The sequence below is a fragment of the Rhea pennata genome, chromosome 25 (genome assembly GCF_028389875.1).
Source record: "Rhea pennata isolate bPtePen1 chromosome 25, bPtePen1.pri, whole genome shotgun sequence".
Taxonomy (NCBI): domain Eukaryota; kingdom Metazoa; phylum Chordata; class Aves; order Rheiformes; family Rheidae; genus Rhea; species Rhea pennata.
In genome coordinates, this window is record NC_084687.1 from 2,124,222 (window position 1) to 2,151,815 (window position 27,594).

A 27,594-nucleotide genomic window follows, 5' to 3' on the forward strand; every position below is an offset into this window, starting at 1 on the left:
CAGGAAGGGCACAAAAGAGGAAAATAACTGAGGATTAGAAATCACAAGTTGGTGGGTTAAAAAATCCAGATGAGGATGGGGATCAGATGAAGAGGTTGTAAAACGCACTGTTTTAATCTGATTCTCAGTTAGCTGAGTAATGCTGTCCCTTGCACTGTCCTCCCAGTGAAGATATTTTTTCTACTACCCGGTCTGAAACAAGACTCCTTCCCACCCCCCACCTCCACCCTGCAAGGGACCCAGATGTCCAGCTGCCCGTGCTCCACTCCACACACCCTTCTGTGTGCCCTCAGATTTCCTGGAGGCAACTAGAGCTTGAAGGGGGGTAGGGAGCTCTGGAGTCTGTAGGAAGCCATCAGAGGGACCTGAGTTGGGGGAAGCTTAGCTCTGGAGCGCCCTGGGGCCAAAAGAGGTGCCTTGAAGGATGTCTGCAGGGCCAAGTGGAGGGATCTAGTTGGGAGGCAGGACATGTAATAGGCCAGCACTGGTAGCAGGACCACTATCAGGACACAGGGACCACTCTCCCCATACTGATGGGCTATAGGGACTGCTTCCCCATGTGGACCCTGGGACCAGGTGCTGCTTGCTGGAGTATCCCCCAGGCCGGACTAGCATGGTGGGCTCTCCTCTTCACCCCATCCACCACCCTGCTGAACATCGCTTCCCCAAGTGGAAAGCAGATCCCATGGCTGTCCCCAGGATCTCTCCAGAGACAGGAGGTAGCATCAGCAGCACTGAATAATTTAATTCCCCGTCAAAAAAGACTGAGAAAAATAAAGCTCCTCTTAAAGTAGTGCAAAATCCTTGCAAATGCTCAGCCATCTTGGATGCCGGTCACGCCCCCAGTCAGGTGCTTGACACTGTCCAGATGTCAATGCTCTGGATGATAAGCCACTCACTCTGGCCTTGGGTCACCCGTATCCTCACGCACTCAGCAGGGTCAGACACTTCCTTTTCCAGGTCCTGTCGCTCAAAGGCCCCCTTTTTGAAGATGCCCACAGAAGTGTATATGGAGCAGTCCTGGCCATCAGCCCCCTGTCGCCAGCCCAGCTCCAGCATCCCTGCATGCAAGAAGTCCCTCTGGCGCTCATTGGAGCCTGTGCGCACCCGGATGCGGGTGATACGGACCGGCTGCTGAAAGATGATGCAGAAGATGCTGCCGTCTGCCGGGGCTTTCCCCCAAAAATATCCCTCTGCTCTGCTGTAAGCCTTGAAGGGCTCGTAGTTCTCAAAGACTGCTATGTCAGTGAACAAAGTTGCTGGCGGGTTGTCTGGCAGGTCCAAAGCATCAACCTCAAAGTCGTCGTCCTCCAGACGGTTGACAGTGCCCTGGAAGGAAGAGTAGAAGCCCCTGTGTTGGAAGAGGGAGGGCTTGAAGCGGATAACATCTTTCTGGGTGAGCAGGTGGCGGAAGTGGCTCAGCAGCCAGTCGCATGGCATCTCCTGGTAGAAGAGCAGGAGGAAGCGAGCCAGGCGAGGAAGGTCGCTGGAGTGGTAGAGCTTGCCAATGTAGCCCAGCTTGGAGAACTCGAGGGTGACCCAGTTGGAGCCTTCCCAGGAGGCTAGTGCTTTGCGGATGGCTGTGAGGAAGGACTTGGAGCACTGCACATCATCCTCGATCATCAGATAGTAGGTGGAAAGGTTGGCGGCAAAGGCAAGGAGGAACGCATAATCCACATTCTGCTTGGACCTGAACCTTACCCGCTCTTCTGGATCATTGTAGTTCCTCTTTAGGCCATCCAGAGTGGGGTAAAACTCATGGGGAGCATGGATAAGCAGGAGCCGGCCCAGGAGGAGATGGTTAGTGAACCTGTGGGCAATGTTAGTGGCCACTCGGGCATTCCAGCCCGGGTCTGTGTCAGCCAGGTGCACCACCACCACCATCTCCTGCAGCTCTTCCTCCGTTGACTGCTCAAAGATAGACTGCAACGTGGCCTGGAGGTAGTAGCCACGTGGCCGCCTCACTGATGCCAGTCCCACTGCCAGGAACTCTGTAAGAGAGAGGATTAGTGAGCTGAAGGATGACCTGGGATGCATCACGATGAGCTTGCCCTGCAAGCCACAAGGAGGAGGCTCCAGAAAGCTCTCCGCATGGCCATCCTGCACAGTTAATGCCATTTCTGGGCATATGTCCAAGTCTGGCTAGTTCTTACTGTAGCCAAAGCCACCAGCATCTCAGGAAATGCTCAAGACACTAGACCAAAAAGTGGGGACAGGACACTGTGGGAGGCCAGGGGTTCCTCTGAAGAAGGAAAAACTTGGGAAAAGCAGTCTGAAAATGCAAAACTTTGAGAAGGAACAGTGCAGCCCAGGCAGAGATGGCCCATGGGGCAAGGGATGGCCCATGAGCAAGGGATGGCTTTGCAGCATGGCTGCACATTGTGGGAGCACGCTGAAAATCCTGGCCCTCTCTGAACTTCACAAAGGTGCAACCAGCCTGGGAAGAGGCATATTTGTGCCATCCCCATGGCCAGGCTGTGACTGCATCTGTTCAGACTTGCTGTGGCTTCTTTTGCTGTGGTCTGTGCAGCACTTTGCACATGTCTAACTGGTTTAGATGTGGGCTCATGTGGGGGCTGCCTAAACTTCTTTCCAAGGTGTATGCCCCTTGGAATTGCTTTTCATGCATCTGTCCAAGAACTTGACCCACAACTCCTGTGCTGTTTGGTTGTCCTAATGGTACAACACCTCCACCTTCCCAACAGAGAGCAGGAAACCCAGCCCCAATGAGATGGAGTCTCAGTTATCCTCACTGTTGAGAGCTGGGAAACCTGAAACAGCTGTGGCCACCCCAGACCCAGGGCACAGAAGCACGGACCAGACTGCAAGGCAGACTGACTTTCCTCCATCCCTCCATCTCCTTGTGGAGAGTAGACAAGGCTGGTTGGGAGGGAGGCAGGAGCCATGCACAGAAGCATAGAGACACACAGGCCACCAGGTATGGACAGGTCCCCAAGCCCAAAAATGTCAGCAGCAGATCCCTCCCCACCCCAGCAATAGTAGCTAATGAGGCAGGCCCTTGCTGGGACTTGTGGCCACAATGGGACAGATGAACCTAGAGCCCTGCCCAGTTCAAAGCCCCAAAGCCACTCACTCTTGTTGGATGGTGGGGAGCCAGCAAGTAGGTGGTAGGAGACATTGTGAGGTGCAGAGAGGTTGCCCAGGTCCCGGAGGGCACGCAGGACTCTGTCTTGCTGCAGTGCCTGCAGAACTGCATCTGGGGCCAAGCCCCGAAGATCCACCTGCACAGGAGCCACAGGAAGCCAGTTCAGACCCCAGGGCCCAACAGACGTGCCATGGGGCAAGGGTTGGGGGGGGGGGACACCAGGGGACACAGGGGAACCCCCGTCCTGCCCTCCTGGCTCCCAGACCAGGGCAGGCAATCCCACAGAGGGGAGGGGGCAGAGCTGGGACTTGGGTATGATGTGGGGCAGGGGAGGGGGGCAGAGCTGGAGATTTGGGGATGGTACGGGGCAGGAGCAGGAATACAGCTGGAGTCTGGGCGATGATGTGGGTGGTTGGTGCTGGGAGCCTGAGTAGTGCCAGGGGTTGGTACCCAGGTGGGGCTGGGAGCCTGAGCACAGGCTCCCACGGGCACAAGGATGCCCCAGCAGGACAGCACTGGCACGGAGACTCACCTCCAGGGGATCATTCAGGCTCTGCCCCCACCAGCTGCCCACAAGGAGGAGGAGGAAAGAGGCTGCAAGGGCTGTGATGAAGCGCTTCGGGGAGCATCGCATAGCACTGGGCCAGGGCACTGGGGCCTGCGGGAGGAAGTGGCATGTCAGGGCACAGCATAGCCTGCAGAAAACCAGAGGGGACACCCGCAGTGCATCTGGTTGCACCCCCAGGGCTGGTCCCCCAGCCCAGAGCACCCAGGAGTGCACACCCATGGGGGATCGGGAGGCCCCTGGACACCATTCCCCTTGGGCAGGCAGAATCTCCCCCCAGCGCTGGCCAGCAAAAATCAGCACCAGGCACAAAATCAGCCTCACCTGCCCAAACAGCCATGGTGCCTATGAGCATCAGCAGGGCAGCGGTGGCCACACTCTTCCCCAGCCCAGCCATGTCCCTTGCTTTGTAGGGCAGGAAAGCCATGGGGGGGTGGGGGGAGGAAATGGTGTCACCTCCAAAGAACTGTCATTGCCCTTGGGATATCTTTCCTGTAGCAGAGGTGCGGCAGGAGGCTAAAAGACTCCTGTGTTAGCCTGGGGTTTTTCCATTACAGGTGTCCTGCAGACTGCCATAGGAGACTGGGTAATTGGAGAGCAAACAGGTACTTGGCCACGCAGGGCAGACGTGGCACGTGTATCCAAATTGCTTACAGCACTTTGGCTTGTTTGGGTCAAAGCCTCTTTGAATACAAACATGTGAAGAAAGAGTTCTCCCAGGCTGTTTAATAAAAAAAAGCTGAGAAAGCTTCCAGGCTTGTTTCATAGCCTCCCAATTACCTCCAGCAAAGCAGGGAAAGTAGAGGCTGGGGAGCTCAGATATTCCCCAGCAGCCTGTACCAGTGCCCTGGACAAAGGCCAGGCTTCAACTGGGACTTCTTAAACACATTACTGCATAAACTCCCCAGGGAACTTTAAGCCTAATTCAAAACACTGTCAGGAAAAAAAAATTGCCTTCAAAGCAGAAAACAAGCTGCTTCAGGCACCTAGTGACTCACCCAGCCCTGCTGCTGGGTAGTGGATGCTCCCAGTCCACCTGCATTCCTCCAAACACGAAGGGTAGGAGCAGCACCACCCGTTCCTGCATCTTCACCCCAGAGTATGCGTCAGACTCTTACGATTTTAAGAAAAGCTTGTCCATTTGCCTGCCCAGAAGCCCTAGTGGGGTTATTAATATCCCAACCCAGAGTACCTGGCCCCAGCCCATGGCCTTACGAGCAGGCACAGGAAGGCCCATCTCTGCAGCCAGAGACATCCTTGTCACACTAACCTCATCCAGGTCACCACTCATTACTCCGATAAGCAATTAAAACACATAGAGCTACTCTCTGAGCCTGTCTGGTTTCCTGGGGTTTTATTATAGCTCACAGCTGTCTGAATTGGTGTCTGCAAAAGTTTCACCTTTTCCTGCGCTTTTGGGGGTGCTACCCAAGTGGAGTCTCTGGTGTCCACAAAGCGTTATGCTTCTGCAGCAGCCTCTGTCTGAGCATGGCACTGCGTCCCTCTCCTGCGCTCCCATCCCTCAGGTCATGTCTTTGGGAGCTCATCCCCTGGGCAGACTCAGCTGACATCAGGCAAGGCTTCAGATTATTGGGCAAGCGAGGGAGACAAAAAGCATGACCACATAAGCTTCACTTCCTCCAGAGACTGGTCTAAAAAGACTGAACGTATTTTCTCACCCAATTCAGTTCCCACCAGGATTTGGCTCAGCCATGGAGCTAGCAAAACCTGTCTAAACCAAGAGCTAATTCTCAGGAGCTTGAACACAGTAGATACCAAGGAAGGGAACATGAGTACCGCCACGCTGGCATAGTGCCTGGGACCAAGCTGAATTCTCTGATTACTTCAAAGCACTTGGGGTGGGAATGAGCTTTCGGAGGTGCTCGAAATCAAACCCAGGATCTCCTGAGGCCAGACCTCCATGTTCAAAGCATGTTGTTCAAGAGCAGCTCTGAGCACATCACTGCCTCGATGCTGAGGCCACAGAGTGAGCCGGGAATGGCGAGGCTTGGTGCATTGCCACTTGCTGGGTTTTCTCAGATTTATACTCTGTGCAAACGAGGATTTTTCTGGCTGATCAGAGGAGATTTGGCTGCCAGGGAGCTGGTGCTGGATGGAAAACAAGGTGCTGCTAAGCAACCCCCAGCTCCTCACAAGCAACATTTTTGTCAGTGGAACAGGAGCACTGGGGCAGAGGGGAGCCTGTAGGAAACGTGACTCCCTCCGAAGCCTGCTGCTAACACAGCTTCTCACCATCGTGGTATTTCCCTGCTTTTTTAACAGAGAACAATATGTAACAGACACTGCCCAGTAACTGGCCCCCTAATCAGGCCTTTGTGCACCAAAGCCCTATTTACCATAAGCAATTTTGTCTCCATGGGAAAATGAAGTGGCCCAGCTAGATCAGCACAACTGGAGCAAGGCTGCAGCCTATCACGGACACGTCACCCTGGTCGCACGCCCACGATGCAGCACCAGACTCAGGTCCAGTCCGGTCGTGCTCGAGGCACCTCCACAGAGCATCCCCTTCTCCGTTTCTTCCTCTCGTATCTTTGGCTCACGCGTCCTTCCCTGCAACTTGGCGCTGCATGGGAAGTCCGATGGCTGTGCCATCACAGGGACATTTGGTGCATGGTTGGGAGCTGCTGGCTGCCGAGAACGGCTTGCCTGGAGCAAAACGCACTCCTCCACTTAGTTAGCAGACTCCCAGGCCACATGGGCTCAGGGACTGCAGCAGCAGGGACTCGGTTCCCCAACGGAGGGAAAGGAGAACAGGGAAATACATGCCCTTGCTTTCATTTCTCGTCACAAGCTTGAGCCTGACCTGTTTGGGATCACCCCTGCGCTGGGGACAGACCAAACCCTAGCAAAAAGGGATGGGCTGAAAATGTAATTTAACGTTGCTAAATATAATTTCATGTTGCTAAATAAAAGCATCTGGACGTTTCCCAAACCCCAGAGGACTGATAGGAGCCCTGGAAACCCCAATCGCAGCCAGAAGGGATTTCTTGGATAATGAACCATTCCCCAGGGGCAACAGAGTCCATCCATCTAACGAAAACTACAGTCTCAGGGCTCAGCCCTTTGGTGCAGCCTGCCTGTACCCACCACGCAGCACACCCCGCAGATGTTTTGGGACACGTTGGTCCCAAAACAGCACAGCCATGACAGGACCACTGTGTTACAGCGGCTCATGCCCACTCTCCCCCACGAGCACCCTCCACCGTCCCAGCGTGGGCAGCCCTGGCTCCAGCAGCGCAGGCTCCGAGGCGCGCAGGGCAGGGAGCACCGCACTGCTGCCGTGCCAGGGGCGCTTTCCTCTTCCCAGGCACTTTGTTAAGAGAAGAGGAGCCAGTCTGAGCTCCGGGGAGGGGAGACAAGCTGGGGCACTCAAGCAGGCTCAGTTTTCCTGGAAAAGGTGACATTTATAGCATGCCTTCCCCCCAGTGCAGCGCTTGCTGCAAAGCTCCTGCAAGGGTTGCAAGGAAGGAACTGATGACTCCCTTGCGTGTACAGCAGGAGGTGGTTCCCGGGCACTTCCTCCAGGACGAGGGAGAAGTTGGGCCATTCGCACTGACAGCGGCGAAAGCATTTGTTGGGAGGGCAGAGCAACCGGGTCTCATCTTCCCCACCATCAGCAATGCCCATCTGCACCGAGGGAAACTGAGGCACGGGAAAAGGCTGCGTGTTACCCAGTGGTGTCAGGGCTAAGTCTTCTGAGCTGCAGGTTAGTGACCCTCACTACAAATTCCTCCTTCCTCCAAAGCTTCCTGAGCCAGTGGGGTCCGGGTGGGGGGATACAGTCACGGAGCAGCCTGGTACCAGGAACTGCTGCTTGCTCAAGCAGAGGAAATGGAAAAACCGAAGCAGCGCCATTCCCTGGCCACATATATCATGGCCACTCAGGACGGTGTTGGGTCCCGGTGTGGAGCAGGCTCATGCAGAGCCAGCCCAGCATCCTGCCTCGCTCTCCATGTGACTCCATGCTCAAAGGGTCATCCCACAGTTAGGAAGAAGTGAAAAAGCCACCTCTGTCCATCACAGGACACCGGGAGTCAAAGCTTTTTGGTTAATACAGCCGCTTCCCGTGGCCTTGCCTCGCAGAGAGGTGGAGGGGCCTCGATGGACAGCTTGATAAAGGGACACATGGGTCTGACTTTGGTCCCTGCAACTGGTGGCCTGGGGACATTTCATTTCTGGTAGCCCACCGCAGTGCCTTCATGCCCCTAGCAGGTCCTCGAGCATTCGCAGGCTCAAGGGCACCCCCTTCCCAAGCAGCGCCTTCCCACGCCGCTGAGCAAGACAGCACGCACCCAAGTGCCGCTCCAGACATGCCCACTGAGACAGCAGAGACTTACGTGGCACGTGGCGACCCGGTGCAGCTCGCTGGGGCTGGGCAGCCTCGGCATCTTACCAGGGTGCTCAGCCCCTGCGGCTTCCCGAGATCGACCGGGCTCCGGTTTCTCGCTTGGCAAGCCCCACCCCGAGCCCTCGCCTGCAGAGGAGGAGCGTCCACAGTCATCCTCTGTCCCACACCAGGAGAGCTTGCTAGGCCAGTCGGGCAAGGGGCAGCCAGGCCACCCCATGCATAGGACAAAAGGGCTGGCAGCCCCGAGCCCCCATCCTGCCGCCGGAGTTAGGGCAGTCTCAGCCTCCCTCTAACCTCCTGGCAGCATCCCCTCCCCACAATCCTCCCTCTGCCTCCTTCGTCAGGAGCCCCAGGGCATTTCTGGGCCCTCAGGCAGGAGAGTTCCTCCCTCCCCCCACCCCCAGGGCTCTTGCCTGGCCACCAGCACCCTGAACTCCCTTGCGGATCTGGTCCCTCACACTCCACTGAGATCAAAATGTACTGTACACCGAGACAGGGGATCCATAGCTGTTGCATCTTTTTTGCTGCCATTTTTGTTTCCAGCCCTGGCACTGAGCGAGCAGAAACGTCCATGCTTGTTGGGAGCCAAGATTGTAACGTTCCTGGAGTCCCCAGCAAGGGTACAAGCCTAGGAGAGCTCACTGGGCTGGGAACCCACCCTGCTGCTCCGACTAGAAGCTGACACTCCCCCAGCCCCAAACCGGGGCTGCACCAAGGATTTTCCCATATTCACCAGCTCCTCACTGCCACTATTTGGGATCATAGCCCCAGCAGAGCCAACACGAACCCCTTCTGCTCCATAGCCAAACCGGCTCTGCGGGGCCCTTCCTGTGGCCCAGTTGGCTCCTAGGTCCTGCATCCTGCAGATCGTGCTTTTACCGCAGCAACACCGCAGCCGCCACTTCCCTCTTCCAGGCCCGCAGCTGCAAACAGAAAGGCGCGGGCTCAGCGGCTCCGTGCGGCCGTGATAAACCCTGCTTTGCCGCCCAGGTGGCCAGAACACCCCCAGCAAATTGCCTAATAAGCCACTGTGTATCAGCAAGAAACAACAGCTGTAGCACGCCTGGCTCAAAGCTGCACACATCTCCAAATGACTCATCTCCTCCTGACCGGCAATTCACCTGAAGCATCTGATGAGAGGGACAGATCCTTCCCAGCCCCCAGCATCTGGCACTGGCCCTCCTCTCCCTTCCTGTGCTCCCATTTATCTACACGGAAATACATTCCCATTTTCCTCCTTTCCTGGCTGGCCCAGACCCATCCTACCTTTGATAGGGCCCCAACTTCTTTTTTTCTCCTTTGTCTGAAAATCAGCCTCAAAGTCTTCCAGGCGATGCAGACCGGGACCCCGGCACTGGCCCAGGCAATGTGCTCAGCAGTCACAGAGCACTTTCGGTTCAGGTTGAACTGAGGGTCTTAGACGCTGTCGCAAGGACAAAGGGAGGTGCAGAAAGACGAGACAGAGCAGGACGCAGGTGATATATTTACAGGCTCCTAGCTTCACAGGCTTTCTCTTTTCTGAGCTGTTTTATTTAAAATCCTTGAATTCTTCTAATCTGCTCTTCCTTTCATGGGTTCGTAGTCCCTCTGTCCCATCTGGTCATGGGAAGCTTGGTAGAGATCCCATTTCTGCCTCAGAGTAGGGACAAACAAGCTTCCAGCATTTGCACCCAGGCAAAGGCTGGAAGACAGCAGGGCCAAGCAGCAACCGCACATGGGATAGGGTAAACCCAGAGGTGTGGCACAGATTGGCCGTTGGATCGCACACGAAGGAAGTGGCGCTGGGCTTGGTGAGGAGAGGCTGGCACGTGAGGCCTACTGAAGCAACCAGTAGCAGCTGCAGGACACCCTGTGATCTTGATCCCAGCACAGGAAAGAGCTGGGGGTTGGTCCTTCCTGCCCATGCAGGAAGGAAAGGGAGGGGAGAAGGCAGAGACATGGTGCCTGTCACAGCCCCGGCACTCGCACTTGCTGCTGGGGCACACGCACGTGCAAGGGTTGGGCGCCTTGGCACAACCTTGCTGTAGAAACGTACGACTGTAATGCAAGCATGGTACCACCATGGCACTGAGACAGAGCCACCAGAACCCCTTTCTTATTCCCAGATATCAAAGTGCACCTCTCCTCCTGCACATTTAGGAGGCAGCAGACAGTAATTTTGGGAAGCAGCCATGAATCTGCTTCTCGGAGCACTGCAGCCTGGGGAAGCAGGTCAGCTCCTCCTGACTGAGCACCCCAACTCCATACCACAGCAGATGCGAACTAGGGGGCTTAGCCTTGCCAGCCAGGCAGAGTCTCTGCTGGGACTCCCAGCCCAGCAAGAAGCAGCCTGAGCATGCGTGTTGCTGGCTGACGCCACAAGGAAGCTCCCACCGCAAAACTGGGAGAGGCAGAGATGGGGCCAAACTGGCTGTACCCCAGCAGCCACGCTGGGATGAGTCCAGACAAGGCTTTGTTTCAGGGGTTTTCAGCTTGCAGCCTGCAGATGTTAGGGGCCCTTGGTTATGGGGTGGGGAAGGGAGGAGCAAATGCCAAGCTGCTGGCAGGAGATCTTTTGCTCCTTTTTCACTGCCTCAGAAAAGGCTGTGCCGCACCACTTGCTGCTAATACCATCCCGCTGGGCTGCAGAGACACCAGAGGGAAGAAAAAGCAGGACCTGAAAAAAGCTTGGTAGAGCCCTTTTGGAAGATCCCAAGGGGTAATGACCTCAGGAATGATTTGGCCCTCTCCTGACCAAGTCAATGAACCCTGTGGAACCAAGAGAGGATGTCAGTACCAGGATGCAGCCCTTGGTGGCCCTTATCACGTGGGACACAGCCCTCATCCACCTGCAGAGATTCTGGGTCCTCTTGCCCTCCCAGCGCATCCCACAAACCAAACCGTAGCCTTAGTCGATCCTGCCCTCGGCAAGGAAACCTAAATGCTGCATTGGATGCCAGGAAAAGATCCCTCCACCAGCTCCCCACCCCTGCAAAGGCTATGGTACAGCCAGGTCCCCAGTGTTGGGAGCCACTTCCAAACCTCCCTCTGCCCTGAGGCCCCTGTCTCTCTTGCTTTTTGCTCACCACATTTATTTTTCTGCCTGGGAAAGAGAGAAATCTGGAAATACACAGGAGTGGCTTAAAAGGAGCCAAAATGTTTGTTTTCCTTAGAACAAACTCAGAGTGAAACAGGGCTCCCCCTTCCCCCAGATGCAAGGGCTGTTTGGAGGAGTGGATGTGTGGGAGTAGAGATAGGTGCACACACACAGATATAGGTGCACGTGCACACAGATGTGTGTACAGATATGCACGTGCCAGGGGTCCAAGGAGAACTGCTCCCTACAGGTCAGACTGGAGGTGTGCACCAAGCATGGAAGAAGTCCTGGGGATGGGCAGGGGTACCTGCCACTCTCCCTGAAACATCTAGCTGTCACTCTGCCCTGGCACAACTCCGTTTTGACACCTGAACCCTGCCAAGAAGCAGTGCTCGGTGAGGACGGGACAGTGGCCAAGTCTCCCCCTCAACAGGAGATACCAGAGAGCAGAGCTAGATTAGGTTACGCCTGGCCCCATCTCTTCCATTATTCACAAACCTGAGCTGGACAAAGCACAGATAAAACAGGGCCCCACGGACCAGGGAGAAGACCAGGACTGAGGAAACCTCATTATTGCTCTGTGCCTCCTTTTTTTTTTTTTTTTTTTTTTTTTTTTTTGTTTGTTTTTTTTTTTTTCCACATCACCCAGTACACTGGCCCCTTTGGGCCATACTCCACTAGAATAGCACTACATAACCACTGAGGACTTGTTGCTGTGAGTTCAGTGATACCTAATGACATTGCAAAGACGTTTAATATTTACCTTTTGCCCTAGGGCACCTTCCCTTTCTGCAGGCACGTTAGAAGCTTCTACCACATGACATGCAGACAGAAAATCTTTTTAACCACAGCCCTTACACACAGCCCCAGCAGTCACACACCATCCTTCCTCTCCTGCACTCCAGCAGGAATGACCTTCATTATCAGAGTTAAGACAGACCGCTCATATCTTTACTTTGACTAGCTGGTTTCAAAACAACTTATCTGTCAGCTTCAATGTGTATGTTCAGCAGCCATGAAAAGGGAAATAGCAAGGCAGTTTTCCCAGATACAGTTTTCCCAGGTTGTTCAACGTTAACCTCACAGAACAAGTATCTAATGTAAATGCAAGCTTGGGACAGATGTCCTTGGTGGTGATTTACATAGTGGTAAAGGCACATACAAGACAAACTCCTGGCAGGCAGCTACACAGGACACAGTGACAATGGAGCGTTTGTGGATTAGATTCAAACTCAGAAGGCAAAACTCCCCCTCTCTCCAGTCACCCTCTACTCTGGGAGTTTCAGTAACCATTATACATGGCCAGCAGTTAAAATGCATAGTTATTCCTGCCCGAGACAAGATCTGGTATGAAATGGGACTGATGAGCTAATCCTTTATATTGACGAGCTGCTATCTCATTACTGCCATCACTGTTACTCACCTGCACTCCAGTACACCCTCTGCCCTGCTCTCACTCCTTCACGTGACAGTCAGCAGCAAAAACGTTTGCTTGCTGAATTTCCAAGCCCACTTCATTCAGGATACGACAGCACTGCGCTCCTGACAGGCCTACACTCAGCACCCCACTCCCTTCTTGAAAAATCAACCCAGAACCACAGTAGTTTCAGAGGGCTTGGAGGAGTTCTTAATTTGTTCAGCTGAGAACTCATTGCTTCTGGGCTATCCAGTGTCAACAGGTCAACACTTCTCCATTGCTTGCATGAAAACAGATTCAAGTCCTTCGTAACTGTTTGAATTATTTTAGTTTATCCCCTGCATCTCCCCCCCCCACACACGCTCTGTTCATCTTCTCTGGAAAGCATCTTTTGGTTTTAAAAGTTTAGATCTTCTTTCCAAAGGGAAACATCAGTGTGAGAACGTGGAACATCTTTACACTCAAAGCCCTCTCCCTTACAAATCCTCTTTGAAATAATTCCTTTGTTTGATCATATTTGCCTTTTTTTTTAAACTCACACCTGACTGAATCAGCGTTATTGTTGATCACTGCTGCTTTGCTTACTGCTTCTTGGACACTAAAGTATCGCACGGTTCAAATGCAATCATGCTGCAGTAAAACAAACATGAATTTCGTTTGTGAAACTGCTTCTGGTCATATTAAAGCTTCCTACTTCTCTCTGAACAACAGAAAACAGGACCACTTTCATTAGCACCAAAAGGATTTTAAATGAACAGTTCCAGGGAGCTCCTTTCAAATGATAAAATGTGAATTTTACATAAAAGTGTGTTTACAAATTTTTTCCGCTTTACACTCAGCTCTGCCCATCACTGACTAGAAGTTATATACATATAGACTAGTTCAGTAGCTTCAACCACTTGCAAGGAGACTGCAGAATTTATTTAAGAAATAAAAATAGGATTTCCTGGTTCCTAGAAATTCTCTTCAGGCTGCTAGATTCAGTCACCTGCCGGAGGCTGCAGACTCACAAAACCACTAAGCTTTTGGAGAAAAGGGATACTGTGGGTGCCACCAATCCAGGAGCCGCACACTATGCACAGGGTCCAACACAACTTGCACTCCTTGGTCAAGGCGGGGTTTCTTGCCGTTGCGAAGAGGAGCATCCTGGAACACCAGGCGCACGCGATGATGCCTCATGTCTGTACTCACATTGATGGTGAACTGCAAGAAAAAAAGGTAAGGATGTGCTATAGGAGATATTTTCTAGAAACATCCAGTTGTTTCCAGATACTGCGATTATAGACTAACCACTGACACTGGGTATCAAAATTACTTTTTTTTTTTTTTTGTTAAGTCAACATTTAAAATATCAAACTGATAACTCTCTCAGGTAAGTTTTTCCACATACACACACAAAAAAAAAGATGCAGATATAATTGCCGATTTTATTCACCTCAAAGAAGAAAATATAATTTGGGAAAATTAGAGCAACAAAAAAAGGAAGAATTTCAACTAATCTAAATGCAAACTGTTAAGAACTCAAAGTTAAATGCATCTAGAGTATTTCAGGTGCTGGCACAGCTAAGCTCCAACTCAGCAGCACTGGATCCAAATCAGTTCTCTCGGGCTGGCAACCCTGAAAAACAATGCAGCAGCGATCTTGGAAGCAAAGAGGTTGTCAGAGAACTTTGGAACCCACCGCTCCACACTAAGGGATGCCAGACTGAACTCTTCTTCAGTACAGGCCACATTTTAAAACCTGACTTACAAGTACAGCCACACATGCTGCCCCATGCTTCACTGCTGGTCTTGCTGTGAGCACACCTGGTCTGCTCCTTTCTGACACAATACTTCTTTCTGGAGCAACCCTGGGGAGCTGCCACTCCCACTGAGTTTGCAGAAGCTGGTTCAAAAGCTGCTGTTTCTCCCAGCAATGAGGTACTATCATCATCATCAAACTGAGACCACAAAAACACTGCAACACTGTTCCCTGCTGGATCATGGATAAGTGATCACAGCCATAGCAAAACCTCAGCTTCTTGCAAATTCGCTATGTCGTTGATATTTGCTTACATCAAATGGGAAAGAGTTGATGGATCTGCAGAACTAAGCTGAGGAAATGCTCAGCAATGCCTCTGAGAAATAAATTGGATATGCCCACAACTAGTTTGTTGATGCAACAGCATGATTTACATGAAACCACAGGGACCAGAGGTCTCCTCTTCACCTCCTATTACAATCTAAGTGCAAAGTTTGCCTACTAGTTTTTCGAAACACTTACCAAGGTAAAGGTCATACCCATGACTATTGGCACAAATATGAAGTTAAAAGTGGTGATCTGCAGTAGACAGCAATCCTGATCAGGGTTTGTATGGACTTCCTCATATTGAATGGGTGGCTGAAGACCTTTGCAACAGTTGCTCTTTAATCTGGGAGACTTGAAAGACAGAAAATTATTTAGCTAAGTAGGAACCTATAATGAATTTGGCTTCTTCTCCCTGGTGCTGACTAGCAAGTTCTCACTGAAGTCCCACACATTTTGGCAAACTATTATATAAACAATGAAAAGACATAGCTCAGGAATGGGAATTTGTAGGACTATTTCTTTGGAGAGGAGAGCCGTCAGACTCTCGAGGTTGCCTTATAGGGCACATTTATCATAACAGAGAGTCATTAGTGGCAGTTTTTGTTAGCATATGTCAGCTTTCTTCACTTCTAAGGGGAATCCTTCTGAAGTTAGGGCAAGCAGTTTCAGATTTAGACCTACATTTTAACCATGAAACTCAAAAATTCTAGGTTTTGGTGGTAATGAGTGGCGATATCTAAAGATTAGGTTATGTGGGGTGACAAATGATCCATGTCTTAAAGTGGAGAAAGGATATCAAATGAGGAAATAAAAATGTAAGAATCTAAACATGTTAATATATATTGATAATTGAGTGTAGTTTCACAATGTGCTTTATTGTGGGATTCAGAGTTTCCATCTATTGTTGAATAGAGTTGTCCTTTCTATGACCCAGAAAAATCATTACTGCTTAAAAAAAAAAATAAAAATAAAAAAATAAAAAAGCCATAGCTGTTCTGGCTCTTCATTCATGACAGAGTTCAGCTTTCATACCTGCTTTTTAAATTTGAAGTTGAATTCCCACATTGATTCTTGTCTGTTCCCTTCAATCTTTTTGCACCAGAAAAGCAGACACTGAGGTGGAAAAAAAGAAACAGAAGGTTACAAAGCCCTTAGAGGCAACACATTTAAATAAGTTTTAGCAGAGCATTAAGACTTCCAATTACAAACATAATTACAAAGAAGCAGTTAGAAGCCATTTATTCAAATTAATCACGTTCAAAAGAACACACCCAACATTTTCCATCTCCCAATTTGCAGTTGGTCAACTCATACAACAGAATGGCACAACACATAGCCGCTAGTCTGCTAAATAAAAATCCCTTTGCACTATTTATCCCTTCTATAAGGGAAAGATGAGTAGAACAGATTCATCTCTTCCACTCCATGTACCACACCCATACCAAGATGTCCCATTAAATCAGATTCCAGAAAAGCCTAAAGCAAAGTACACCTGAAAACAGAAAAAGGGTCAAGAAAGAAAGAATTTAGAGAGAAAGGCAAAGGCTGACGTATGACCTTTGAGCTGACAGATATGAAAGTTCCTAAGCCACTTCAGAGTCAAAAGAAGGTCCTGACACCACTGGGCACTGATTGTCATATTGTGGAGTATAAAAAACATTGCCAAGCTAGCACAGTTTGACTGACTTGAATGAGTGGAAGCTACTATTCCTCTACAGCCAAGGAGAGATTCTGGCCATTCAGCCTAACCGACCATCACTGAGTATGTTTCCACACCACAGATGCCAGCCCACCACAGCTGGTCTTATCTGGTCCTACTAACGATGTCAGCAGGAATAGGAAGAATAACATAGGTGAAGACGACAACTCCCCATCACCCACACAGTCTCTCCCATTCCAAAAGATGGCCTGACTGGATCATTGGGGGAAGTACACACATAATTTAATTTCAATTAGAGTGACCCCAAATAAAAGAAAGCCAGACTAGCCTCCACAATTAGCAACTACAGGAGATATAAGACTCTTAAGTCAAAGTCTGAGTCATGTCCACAATTAAGAGTCCTTGAAGGATCTCTAGATTGGCAAATCTTGATGAGGTGAACCACAAAGCTAGGTGGAGTCCAGCTCTGAAACATGTGTCAAGCGGCCTCCACCCGGTGGAGATGGCCCTCAGTTTTTGCTGATAACAACATTCTCCAGATCTTCATCAACTTGGGTGTACAGCAGATGCTGCCAGGTTTAACTCCACAGCTAGTGGCATTTGTAGTTCACCTGCAGAGACAACCTGGTCTAACAGCTTGTTTGGTCATGGCAAGTAGTGAAGCACAAAATGGTCAGTACCTCCTAAGGGGCAGAGGATGTCGTCCACGGGTCAGCCGTCCTGCCCTTCAGACGCGCCGTATGGCCTGCTGCTCCACCAAAAATTATGGGGGTGTCTTTAAAGGGCAAACACTTCTGCTGACACCATAACGGCTCCAGTGTCCCACACAAGCTAGGCAAGGGAAAGAAAAAAGGAAATTAAAGAGGAAAAGCTAGATCCAGCAACATCGAGGACTGGGGTCTCCTCTTGCCACATGCAATTTATGTAGGCATCTGCCATTAGTTTCAATGACCTGTAAAGGTATAACCAAAACCCATGAAAGCAAGAACGTGGGGAGGCAATGACAGAACCTCCTCCATACCCACTGTGCCTAGACATTTCAATGCACAGTAATACAGCTGGAGCTCAGAGTCTTGCAACGCAGTAGTAGAGCAAGACCACACTCATGATAGCTATTCTATGCTCCAAGGGGTTAGGTCAGACCTCTACTCTTCTAACAAAGCCTCATCACCATTTAATTTCCTTTTTTTAAAAGCTGAATAATAAAAGATTGCACTTCAAGAACCTTTCTAAAACTGTTAGTACAGTAGAAGCGCTAGCAGTGGGCACCAAAGCCGTTATGATGTCAATGTGAATGCTTCTAAGTTGCCGATCCCGGAAGTATTATCTCACAGGTTTCTAGCTTGTGCAGCCAGGCTATTAGGCCAGAGCAGTGGGCATGCCCTGGCAGGAAGTTAGACTCAGAAAGACTGAGGTTAAGTTGGAATTTCCTAGAAGCGCTTTGGCCTTTAATTCTTTAAAGACAGACAACATCCAAACTGGGGATTCACAAAAAGAATGAAAAGCTCTGGATGCAGAGATAAAAGACTTTCACACACAGGTGTGTGCTTTTCTTCTGCTCTGCAGCACTACCTGTTTGTGTTACTGCTAGATGATCCTAAGCAGCGTGACATTTTTTCCAGAATCCTCACAGAGAGGGGAAGGAAGAAAGGAGGTAGAGAAGGAGGGATGTTACACAGGTAGATGGGTATTTTGCATGGCAAGTACAACTGTTGAACCAAAAGCCCTTCAGTTTGACTCCAAAAACCTCATTCAACAAGTTTTTGGATTTGGAGCGTGGGGAATTCACATTGCTGCTTAAGCTGTTCACTGAGTATCAGTCAGTTGTAAGTTAAAACCAGACAAGAAACACAGAGGCAATTCAGAGTTAATGATAACAGCAATTAAAGAGGAAAGGATGCGAGTACTCCAAGCTTGGATAGCAAAGGGAATTGCCTGCCCACACCAGTGACAAATCTTTCACAGGCCAACACAACTGCAGCCCCAGTCCCAAAGTAGACATTTGCTCTGCACATTTGCCATGCTCACAACCTCACTACACTCCCTCTCGCAGAAACCAAAGACGATGGATGACCTACAGGAGACGCAGTATGAAATGAGTCCCTTTGAGGCTATCATTGTTGCTTCTGATGCTCTCCAGATGCCTGCTATGGAGAAAAGATGTATTCTGGCAGGCAGTGTCAGAATAAAGCATAAGATATAAATGTTGACCCTACCTCAATCTCCTTTCAGCAAATTTGCAACAGAGGAGGGGAAAACTGCAAATTATATCACCAGCAGTTCTGATATCCAATGAAGCAAGTTTTTTTGCTGATTACAAAGCTATTGTGGCAAGACTTAGGCATCCAGAAGAGTAAGAAAGACCCACTGTAACAGCAACTGTACAGACACAAGTAACCAGGAACCTTCTAAGCTTCTAAGCTCAGAATTATCTTAAGCCCATGCTTCACTGGGGATCATCTAAACAGCTTCCCCCCTCCCCCCAGAAAGAGAATAAAAATACAGAAAAAGCAATATCTCAGACATATCCCACTTTCCTGGCACTAGCACTTACTCTGGAATTTTTTAAAGTGCTAGGAGTACTGTCTGGAATAGCTGGATTCCTGGAGACTCGAGATGCAAAAGGTTCGTACATATGGTATAATGACCGGATGACACACGCACGGAGACAGTGTAGCTTCTCCATGGATTCTGGCCGCAAGCGGAGAGGCAGGTACGCATCCAGACTGTAGTGCCTGAAAAGCAAAGGACAAACCCAACATGCTTTGAAGGGTCAGAGAGCCACAGAGATGTGTAGAAGAAGGCTATGAAAATCAATGTTGAGAGATAACTGAACATCTGGATGAACATCAGGGGACCCATGATCAACTCTGAATGCTGCAAGGGCTTTGTACTGCTCTAAGTGAAATCACATGGCAGTTGCAAAGACAAAAATATCAGACAAAAAGCAGTCACTAGTGTAATCATAAGCAGATCATGCTACAATTTCCCCACTCACAAACAATTCCCTTGCAGACAGTTTGTCCAAGACAGACCAGATGGTATTTTAGCTTTAGGATGTGCAAAGGCCTGTGGATTCTTGCAGGTTCACTAGGAATTACTTTAGCTGTGCATGACTGCACAGACAACTGCCTGAGCAAGCTTAATGTCTGGGTTTGAGGCAGTGTGATCAGAGAAAACATGCATGAGGAGCCTTTGCTGGAACACTTCACACTAAAGAATGGGGGCAAGGATGACCACAGCTGCCAATTGCTTGTACTTTTGCTGACTGCGTCTCCTGAGCAACAGATCCATAAAACAGAAATAAAACTTTCCCTCCTGAAGGAAAGTGTGGATGGCATGCATGAGAATAGAAGGATTTGTTTCATATTCTGACCACCTCTTCGCTTTTTCTCTCTTCCTTATTTTATTATAGCCCATTTCCACCTAAATGCTTGGTAGTAACCCTTAGTTTTTCTTATGGCTTCCTAAATACAGGAAGGTGACCACAATCAAACTTTCAGGCAGGACAAGTTTTTTTTATCAGTGATGCTTGCTTTTTTTTAAAGGCAGACAATAGCCCAACCTTACTGTAAGCACTTTTTACGTACTTAACACACAGAGCACATGGTTATGAACAGAGGTGTGTAGGCTCTGGCAAGCAGAAAAGCATACTCAGCTTTGAGATCTTGTGTGGAGCATATGGGAATATGCTGCCACAGACAGATCCATTTCCAGATCCAAAGCATAAATGCAATCCCCTTGCCAAACAATGCACATACCACCATTTCAGTATGCAACCATTACAGCCCCTAGCATATAAGGAATTATTCCCTTATTTGCAGCTCTGCAGACAACTGATCACCACTGAAGCACCCTACAAATAGTTAAAGTTCTTTAGAGTCTCACCTTCTGTAGAGTCTGGTCCAAAAGGCGGCAGTGCAAGTAACAGTCCAGGCTTTCTTGCAAATCAGAGAAAAACGGACAATGTCTTCAGGGCGAATGTAGGAAGCCAGCAACAGCCAGATATCTATGGGATATTCTTCTCCCCCATCACCATCAGGATTTTCTAAATGCAGTGAACATATGTTACCATAATAAGAAATCTCTTTACCAAATCACACATAGACATGAAGTGAAGGCATATGCTTTACTATTGCTAGTACAGGGTAACTTGAGTTTGTGTGTGCAGGTGTATATGTATATATACATACACACACACACGTGTGTACACACAGTCATCTAAACAAGCCCAAGTTAATACAACTTCATTGTCACTGCTACTGGTTTTCATTAGCATGCACAGGTCCATCCATACAACTATTATACTCTCCCTTTGCTGGATAAGTGCCCTCATTTTTTTGCTGTTGTGCTGGATGCAGAAGTATGCAAATGACAGACTCAGAGTAATTTAGGTGGAAAGAGACCTCTGGTGGTCTCTAGTAAACTCCACAGCTCCAAACAGGCTGAATGTACTGCTATACAGTACATACATCCAGTCACAACAGTTTCTCATGCCATTAACAGACCTGAAAAGATGATGTTTTAAAACAAACAAAGTCAACACAGCATAGAGGCCAGGAGATACGCAGAATTTCCTGACCAACACTGTATAGAAGGGGAGGATACTCCTCACTGAGGTCCAGCGGTCAAAGTTGTCTCTCTCCTTATCCCTTGCATCTCTCTTTTGCAACTCTCCTAATGGCTAATTTAGCTGCTATCTTAAATCCACGTTTTAGTAAAATCATCTAGGATGGCATACTCTAAAGAAATTCACAAATGAACAAAATGGTCCAGTCTCCCTCTTAGAAGCTTTACAAGCTACGATGCCAGAATTGAAGCTTCACAAATCCATTTTGTTTAAGTTTTCAGTGTTTAAGTCAACAAAACAAAATTTTTCACAGACATTCCTCAAACTATAGGAGATAAGATTTTAATGGAACACAAATATTGAACAATATTGATCATTGGAAATATATTAACAGGCAAAAAGAAAAAGAAAACAAAGGATGGAAAAAAAACAGCTAAGAGGTTTATAAAACAGTGAACGTTAGAGAGGTGAATTATGTGCCATTTCTCAGAGCTTAACAACTTGAAAATGACAAATATAATCATCAGACAGCAGGCTTAGAACAAAGGGCAATACTTTGCCCTCATGCAATAACCATCACATTCATTGCCATAGAAAGCTTTCGATGCAATCGCTTCCATTAGATACATTTATGGCAGGCACACCCACCACAGGTCATAGCATCCTTATCACTGTTTCAGCCCTGATGCAATAAGCCTTCAAAGTACACAACTACTGAGTTCAGCGAGAAGACCTACCATTGTCCTACTTACTTCATTCTTATCTAAACATGCACCTGTTGTAGAAAAAAGTTACTTAGACTGAATATTAGTCATTGTAATATATTTAAGTAAAGAGGTTAAAGGACCTCATTCAAGTTTGGTATATGTAAGGGAGACTTATGATTTGGATAAAAGCCAGGCATCCTTTTGGACAAGAGATGGGAACAGATCAAGATTTCAAGCTTTGTCTGTGTCTAGCCCTCAAGAACAGACAGATTAATTTCAAAGCCAGAATGCAGGAAATCACCTGTAGATCTGCCACCCAGACTGCTTAAAAATAATTAAAAGAGGTAACAGTCTTTCTCATGTCTCTTTCTTCATATTCAGTAATAGAGATTAAAAGGCAAATTCAGATTCTATTTTAGATTAAAGCACTCCTCAACTCTCTGTTACTGTATGATTGATCTAAACAGCCAACTGAAAAGCCTGTGGCAAGTTTTAAAACTGCTGAGTTTTAAAATGAGGATAACTGAGAAATAAAACAATTCATTGAAGTAAAACAAAGTAGTAGAACAGAAATTGTCTTTCCAGACTTCTAACACCCATAATTAGCTACTGGGATGATTCTATTTTCCCAGAATTCCCAAAGACATCTTAATAAATAGACATGGAAGTCCTATCCCAGAGGAGTGCTGTGCACTTAAAATCTTTAGTGGATATTGATTTCTTATACATATCAGTATCTTTACGTAATAACTTTAAAAGACAACAAAAGTAACCTTTTTAAACAAAGCATAAAGTTCAATTTAGCCTGTCAGCCTGAAAGCTACCTATCACAGGATTTCACAACGCAGCAAACCAACTTGTTGCTTATATTGTATTGCAAACTGCATACTCTAGATCTGTACAAAGTATAAATACTGAAGGGTACAGCTTCTTAGGATTAACTTTCTATGATGCCACTAGGGCTAAATTCACTCATTTGCTCTCTAAATCACTTGTAGTAAATTGTAGGTTTTGAAATATCCTAAAAACAGAGCCTGGATTCTGCCCAAAAATGCACTACGGACAGAAATGTTTGTTCTTCAAAGCAAATCCTGCCCTCACCAATGTTTTTGGTGAAGAACAGTATCATATATAGCGAAGTTTCCTAACTCTTTCAATAGAGCAGCATTAAGTTTTCCAAGGCTGGCAGTAAGCAAATGAAAGCAACAAGATCTTGGGCTCTGATTTCATGCCCAAAGCTTTGCTTTAGTGAAAAGTTAACATCTTTGACCAAATCACAGCAGGTTTCTCAGCAGAACTGGGAACAGTTTTTTAACCCTTGGCATCTTCTTGTGCATGTGCAAGTTACAGAGTGCCATGAAAAGCCACAAGACTAATCTGTAAATAGCAACCCCTAACATCACACATACAGAAAAACATCCCAAAGAAGCCTATGCAGAGCTGTCCCAGGAGGGGACACTGACCATACCTTTGTGCCTTTTGCTCTTCTTTTTTCTAGATGCAGTTCGCCCGTTGATGCTTTCCTTTGTATCCATTTCATCGCTGCTGTCACAGGACTCTCCAGATACAGAGAGAACTTCCTCAGCAGGAACGCAAGAAGCTTCCAAACCACAGAGGGATTTTACTAGAATGAGAAGCAATGACACACTCTGAAAAGCCAGTCCAAGTTCAGGAGATATTTCAGTCCAGCCACACCAGATCTCTGCCAGAGCCACTGCTAAGAAACGACATGCTAACCGACATGCTAACCGTATTAGAGCTCTATAATGATACAAGCAGTAAATCCTGGGCCTGAGGATTACCATGTCAGAGCAAGATTAGCATGGGCAAGTGAACTGAAAACATAATTATTTTGTCTCGCTTTAAACAATGAACAATGAGGACGATTACCAGCACATTAGGCAGATGATCCTATCGGTTTAGCTGAAGCCATTCACAATTCTGAATGAAACAGCTCTTCCTGCAGTTCTAACTGGTTCCCCAGCATACCAGAGCTTCCTTGCATGACCACTGGCACTCCCTCTACATGAAGCCTGCAACCCCTTTGTAATTGTCCTATGAACACAGCAAAAGTATCCCTCCTTCTCAGGGGGATAAAGAGATTGCGTGGCTGAAGACAGACAAGCAATCAGCAATATAACCCAGTACCAAGCACAGGAGCCCAATTTATCCTAGAATTTAACGAAGCGAAAAGGCTCTGGACTAGTCAGAAAAACAGCAAGTGAATTCATTTTTTTTTCTGTCCCTGGGGAGATATTTAGACATACCATACTGTTAGGAAACATTCTTTTTAAAAATTAATCTCTTAACTGAGGGCTCATTAGTCAGAAAAATCCGTGCATGAGCCAGTAATCTGACAGTCTTGAGAAAGAAAGGTGCAGTCTTACAATACAGCAGCATTATACAAGTCTTTGCAAAAAAACACTGTCAGTTCTCTATACAACTCTGGGTCACACAGATTTGAGAAAGCTGAATTTCAACCTAATGTGCTTGCATGAAAAGGCCTTCTATCCAGGGGCAGCTGACTACACCACAGCAGACTTTCACTGCTTGAGTTTTTCTAACCTAGCAAATTTAAGGCCAGGGAAACTTTTATACACAGTAGTTAAAGAGTCATCAGACACACCAAAGGGAGAAGAGGTATCTGGCTTAAAGGGATAGGAATGGCAAGAAAAAAAGATTATGAACTGACCATATATAAGCTTAGTCTAGAGATGTTCTCACTTCTGATCACAGAAAAACAAGGTTCCAAAACAGTCACAGGTCAGAGTAGGGAGTCTAAAGATAGAGCTTGACCAGTTAGGAAGAGGGGCTGTGTAACCTGGTTTTCAGCCACAGCAGAGGATTAGGCCTAGCAACTGGGAGACCCTTTCAATCCTTTCCTAAACCAATTCTTCCCTTCTTTGCACAGTATACTTTGTAAACTGCATGCAGTCAGGAGACTAGTTTCCCTCAAACTGTCAAATAGTACTATTCTCTCTACGTGCCCATTTATATCCAAAGACAAGCAGACGGCAATATAAATTACAGGAAGTTATGACATCAAATATAGCCAAGCAAGAGGATGATACTCTGGAAGGAAATGTAATAACCCAGAGACTCTGACAGAGGCCTAGGAAAAGAAAAAACTGTTGTCACATCCTGGGAGGGAAAAAAAAAAAAAAAAAAAAAAAAAAAAAAAAAAAAGCTCTGAGTTGACAGTACAACATCCATTCATACACCAGATTCTCACTGCATTACTATCTTGCCAAAGAGGCGCTCACTCCTTATCTCATAGCAGTAATTACTCCTCACTGCAGGGTTATGATGGGGTGGGGAAAAGCTCAGGAAAATTCCATCCAGCCTTTGCTCCCCCATGAAACTCTCTGCTTCCTGGCAATCACTCAGAATGATGTCAACTTGGAGCAAAGGGAGAAAGCAGGTGAGCGAGGCCAAAGGCTAAAGCTCTTTGGGCCAGTACACTGGGCAGAGGCTGCTGTCTCCTCCTCGCTTCCTCTGGTGCCCCTGTGCAGTGGTGATCTGCACCATGAGTCATGACTGCACCAGATAATGCTGTAGCACAGCCCTAGGGACAGGGACGGGGAGGAGAGATCCTGAGGATCTTTGCATAATGAAGGGAAGCCCTGGTGCCTCTGCACTGCAAAGGCTTGAGGCGGGGCAGGCAGGGAACTGTCTGTGACAGGGCACCCCCCAGACAGCACAGAGGTGAGCTAGAAAAGGGGTGAAGGATTTTAGGCAAGGGGTTAAGCTAGACAGGGCAGGTGTTGCTGGGTGCAAGGATTCAAGGGCAGGGACAGAAGGAAAAGACAATATGGTTTGCTAGATATGAGGCCGAAGTGCAGCACTTTGAGGCAAAACAGAGAATACGTAACAGTGAACAGGAAAAGAATTGGGAAGGGAGAAGCCCAGCCTACCAAAAAACAGGTAGTAAGAGGGAAGTGCCCTGATCTGGAAAGCATGAAAAACAGCAGCTGAAAAAAAATATTCACTGGCATCACTGCCCAGTACAGTTCCCCCATACAGGCACAAAAATCACCTTTTCTTGGAACATGCAAGATTACAGCAATATAATGAGACTTCTCCCATTTGAGAAGAGTACGGTATTCACTGTTTGTGTTATAAAATTCACTCCCACCCCACTCTACATGTGTGACCAGTTAAAAGCCAAGTTCTAAACATTAACTGTTCCCAAGCAAAGAGGGCGTGTTAATTCAGAATGTTCCCATTATTCTCAGCAGCTAAAAATCAAGGAGGAAGTAGATAACAAAATATTGCGACAACCTTCCAGGAAACTGCTTGTTCATATAGTTTGCACAGAAACAACAGTAACACCCTCAGACGACCTCACTGCAGTTTGCAGCATAGGGGAAAAAAAAATACTTGTGGCAGAACAACCATAACAATGCTCCCATTATAAAATGTTTTTTTCAGTAATAAAGCTGTTTACAGTTTTGTATGAGGTGGTAAAATAATAAAAGCTTTTATCATGTTGTTTTCTGCTTCAGGTAGGAGATAACATACAATACTAAATGGAAAAAGGCCTTCCATTTAAGACACTAAAAAAGACTCAGTAGCTCTTAGCTGAACTTCCAGCAGGCTTACTACAAAACCTTCTGTCTGCAATCCTAAGCATCTGATTTTGCAAAGGAACACAGACACATTTTCAGGCACCAAACCAAGCATCCATATTTTCCCAAGCCATGGAGGGGAAGTTTCCACATATATTCCAGCCAGGGCAGAATCCAGTGGGCAGGGGGAGGCAGCCCCCACCCAGGTATCATAAAGGATCCCCAGTGTAGACTCACCTTCCTGCTGAACTGCATTGGCCACAGCTTTTTTCACACGTCCCGACTTCACAACGGCTGGGTCTGAGTTAGCGTAATCTGCCACTGTCACTGCCAGAGAAACGGGAGGTAGGATGTCAGGGGATGGGGGATCATAGGGGAGAGGCTGGAAGGTATAAGAGCCATGATCTCCTGAGGGACTCGCTCCAAGGAAACAGAAGCTTGAACAGGCGATGCACATAAGCAATGCAAGAAAGGTGCCTCAGCAGAGGTGCAAAGACCAGTTGCCACCAGCAGGCCTCTACGTAATCCCATCAGGTTACTGAGACCAAGGGTCCACCCCTCTCCATAACTGACCAGCTCTCACTCCCCCTCAGCCCAAACCAAAGCCCTTCACACACAAAGTCAAGCCTGGCTCACCCTTTAGGCTCTGGTCTCCTCCCTTAGGCCTTGATCTCCTCCTTTGCAGATCAACCAGGCTTCCTGCCCCCACATCACAACCAGCCCCCCCCCCAATCAGAACAACTCACTTTCCTCCCCTCCCAGAGCCCAGCCAGGTCCGGGTTACCTCCTAGCCCATGTAGAGCCACTCTTCTCCCCCGTGGGCCAGGCCCATGTGCCCCAACTCCCCAGGCAAGGCCACTTCACCTCCTGCCTCTAGATCAGGCCTAGGCCCGGGCCCAGCCCCCTAACTCCCCACGCGAGCGCGGTTCGCCCTCAGGCCCCAGACCAGGCCCAGGCCTCGGCCCCGCAGGCCGCGGCCCCGGCCCAGCCCCACCCCCCGAGGCGCGGCGCGGCCCTCACCGCGCTCGGAGCAGACATCGTCGGCCCGGAACTTGAGGCGCTTACGGGCGCCCCGCTTGGGCATGGCGGCGGCTACGGGGCGGCCGCGCGGGGCCATGTCCCGGGCCGCAGCGGAGCGGAGCGGCCCGGCCCGGCCCGGGGACAGCGCCGCCCCCCCCCGCGGCCGCTCCACGGCCGCCCCGTCTCGCGAGATCCTGACGTCATTCGGCAGCGCGCCCCTGGCGGCGCGGCGTTCTGACGTCACGGCGGCCGCATCCAGGGGTGAGGCGTCCCCGCCTGCCTCTTGGGTGGCGCTTTCTGCCCATAGCAAGGGGCCTGCGCCAGTGCCCCCAGTTAAGAGGCCCCCGGCGTGACTGGCCCCTCAGTCTACTCAGTTAGGAGGCCTCTGGGGTGACTGCCCCCAGTCTACCTAGTTAGGAGGTCCCCAGGGTGACTGCCTCCCAGTGCCCCCAGTTAGGAGGCTTCCCG

At 48.8% G+C, this 27,594-nt stretch overlaps 2 protein-coding genes across 5 annotated transcripts; both read right to left on the minus strand.

Annotated features, from left to right (window-relative positions):
* Window positions 1–739: 739 nt before the first annotated feature.
* On the minus strand, window positions 740–9,891 carry LOC134150884 (alpha-1,6-mannosyl-glycoprotein 4-beta-N-acetylglucosaminyltransferase-like). 4 transcript variants are annotated; one of them, XM_062595039.1, is made up of 4 exons: window positions 9,307–9,891; window positions 3,639–3,764; window positions 3,095–3,242; window positions 740–1,991 (listed from the first exon to the last, which is right to left on the minus strand). In XM_062595039.1, the coding sequence occupies exons 2-4, from the start codon at window positions 3,738–3,740 to the stop codon at window positions 847–849; spliced, it is 1,395 nt and encodes a 464-aa protein (XP_062451023.1). In that variant the 5' UTR covers window positions 3,741–3,764; window positions 9,307–9,891; the 3' UTR covers window positions 740–846. The 4 variants fall into 4 exon arrangements, with proteins under 4 accessions (XP_062451023.1, XP_062451024.1, XP_062451026.1 ...); XM_062595040.1 differs by having other exon boundaries at window positions 3,639–3,801; window positions 9,307–9,323; XM_062595042.1 differs by lacking the exon at window positions 9,307–9,891 and adding an exon at window positions 8,030–8,053.
* A 3,366-nt stretch (window positions 9,892–13,257) lies between these two features.
* TMEM183A (transmembrane protein 183A) lies at window positions 13,258–27,272 on the minus strand. The gene is made up of 8 exons (XM_062594915.1): window positions 27,127–27,272; window positions 26,344–26,433; window positions 23,007–23,162; window positions 20,150–20,309; window positions 18,816–18,996; window positions 15,634–15,714; window positions 14,797–14,952; window positions 13,258–13,736 (listed from the first exon to the last, which is right to left on the minus strand). Exons 1-8 carry the CDS (start codon window positions 27,221–27,223, stop codon window positions 13,551–13,553), a joined length of 1,107 nt encoding a protein of 368 aa, XP_062450899.1. The 5' UTR covers window positions 27,224–27,272; the 3' UTR covers window positions 13,258–13,550.
* Window positions 27,273–27,594: the final 322 nt, after the last annotated feature.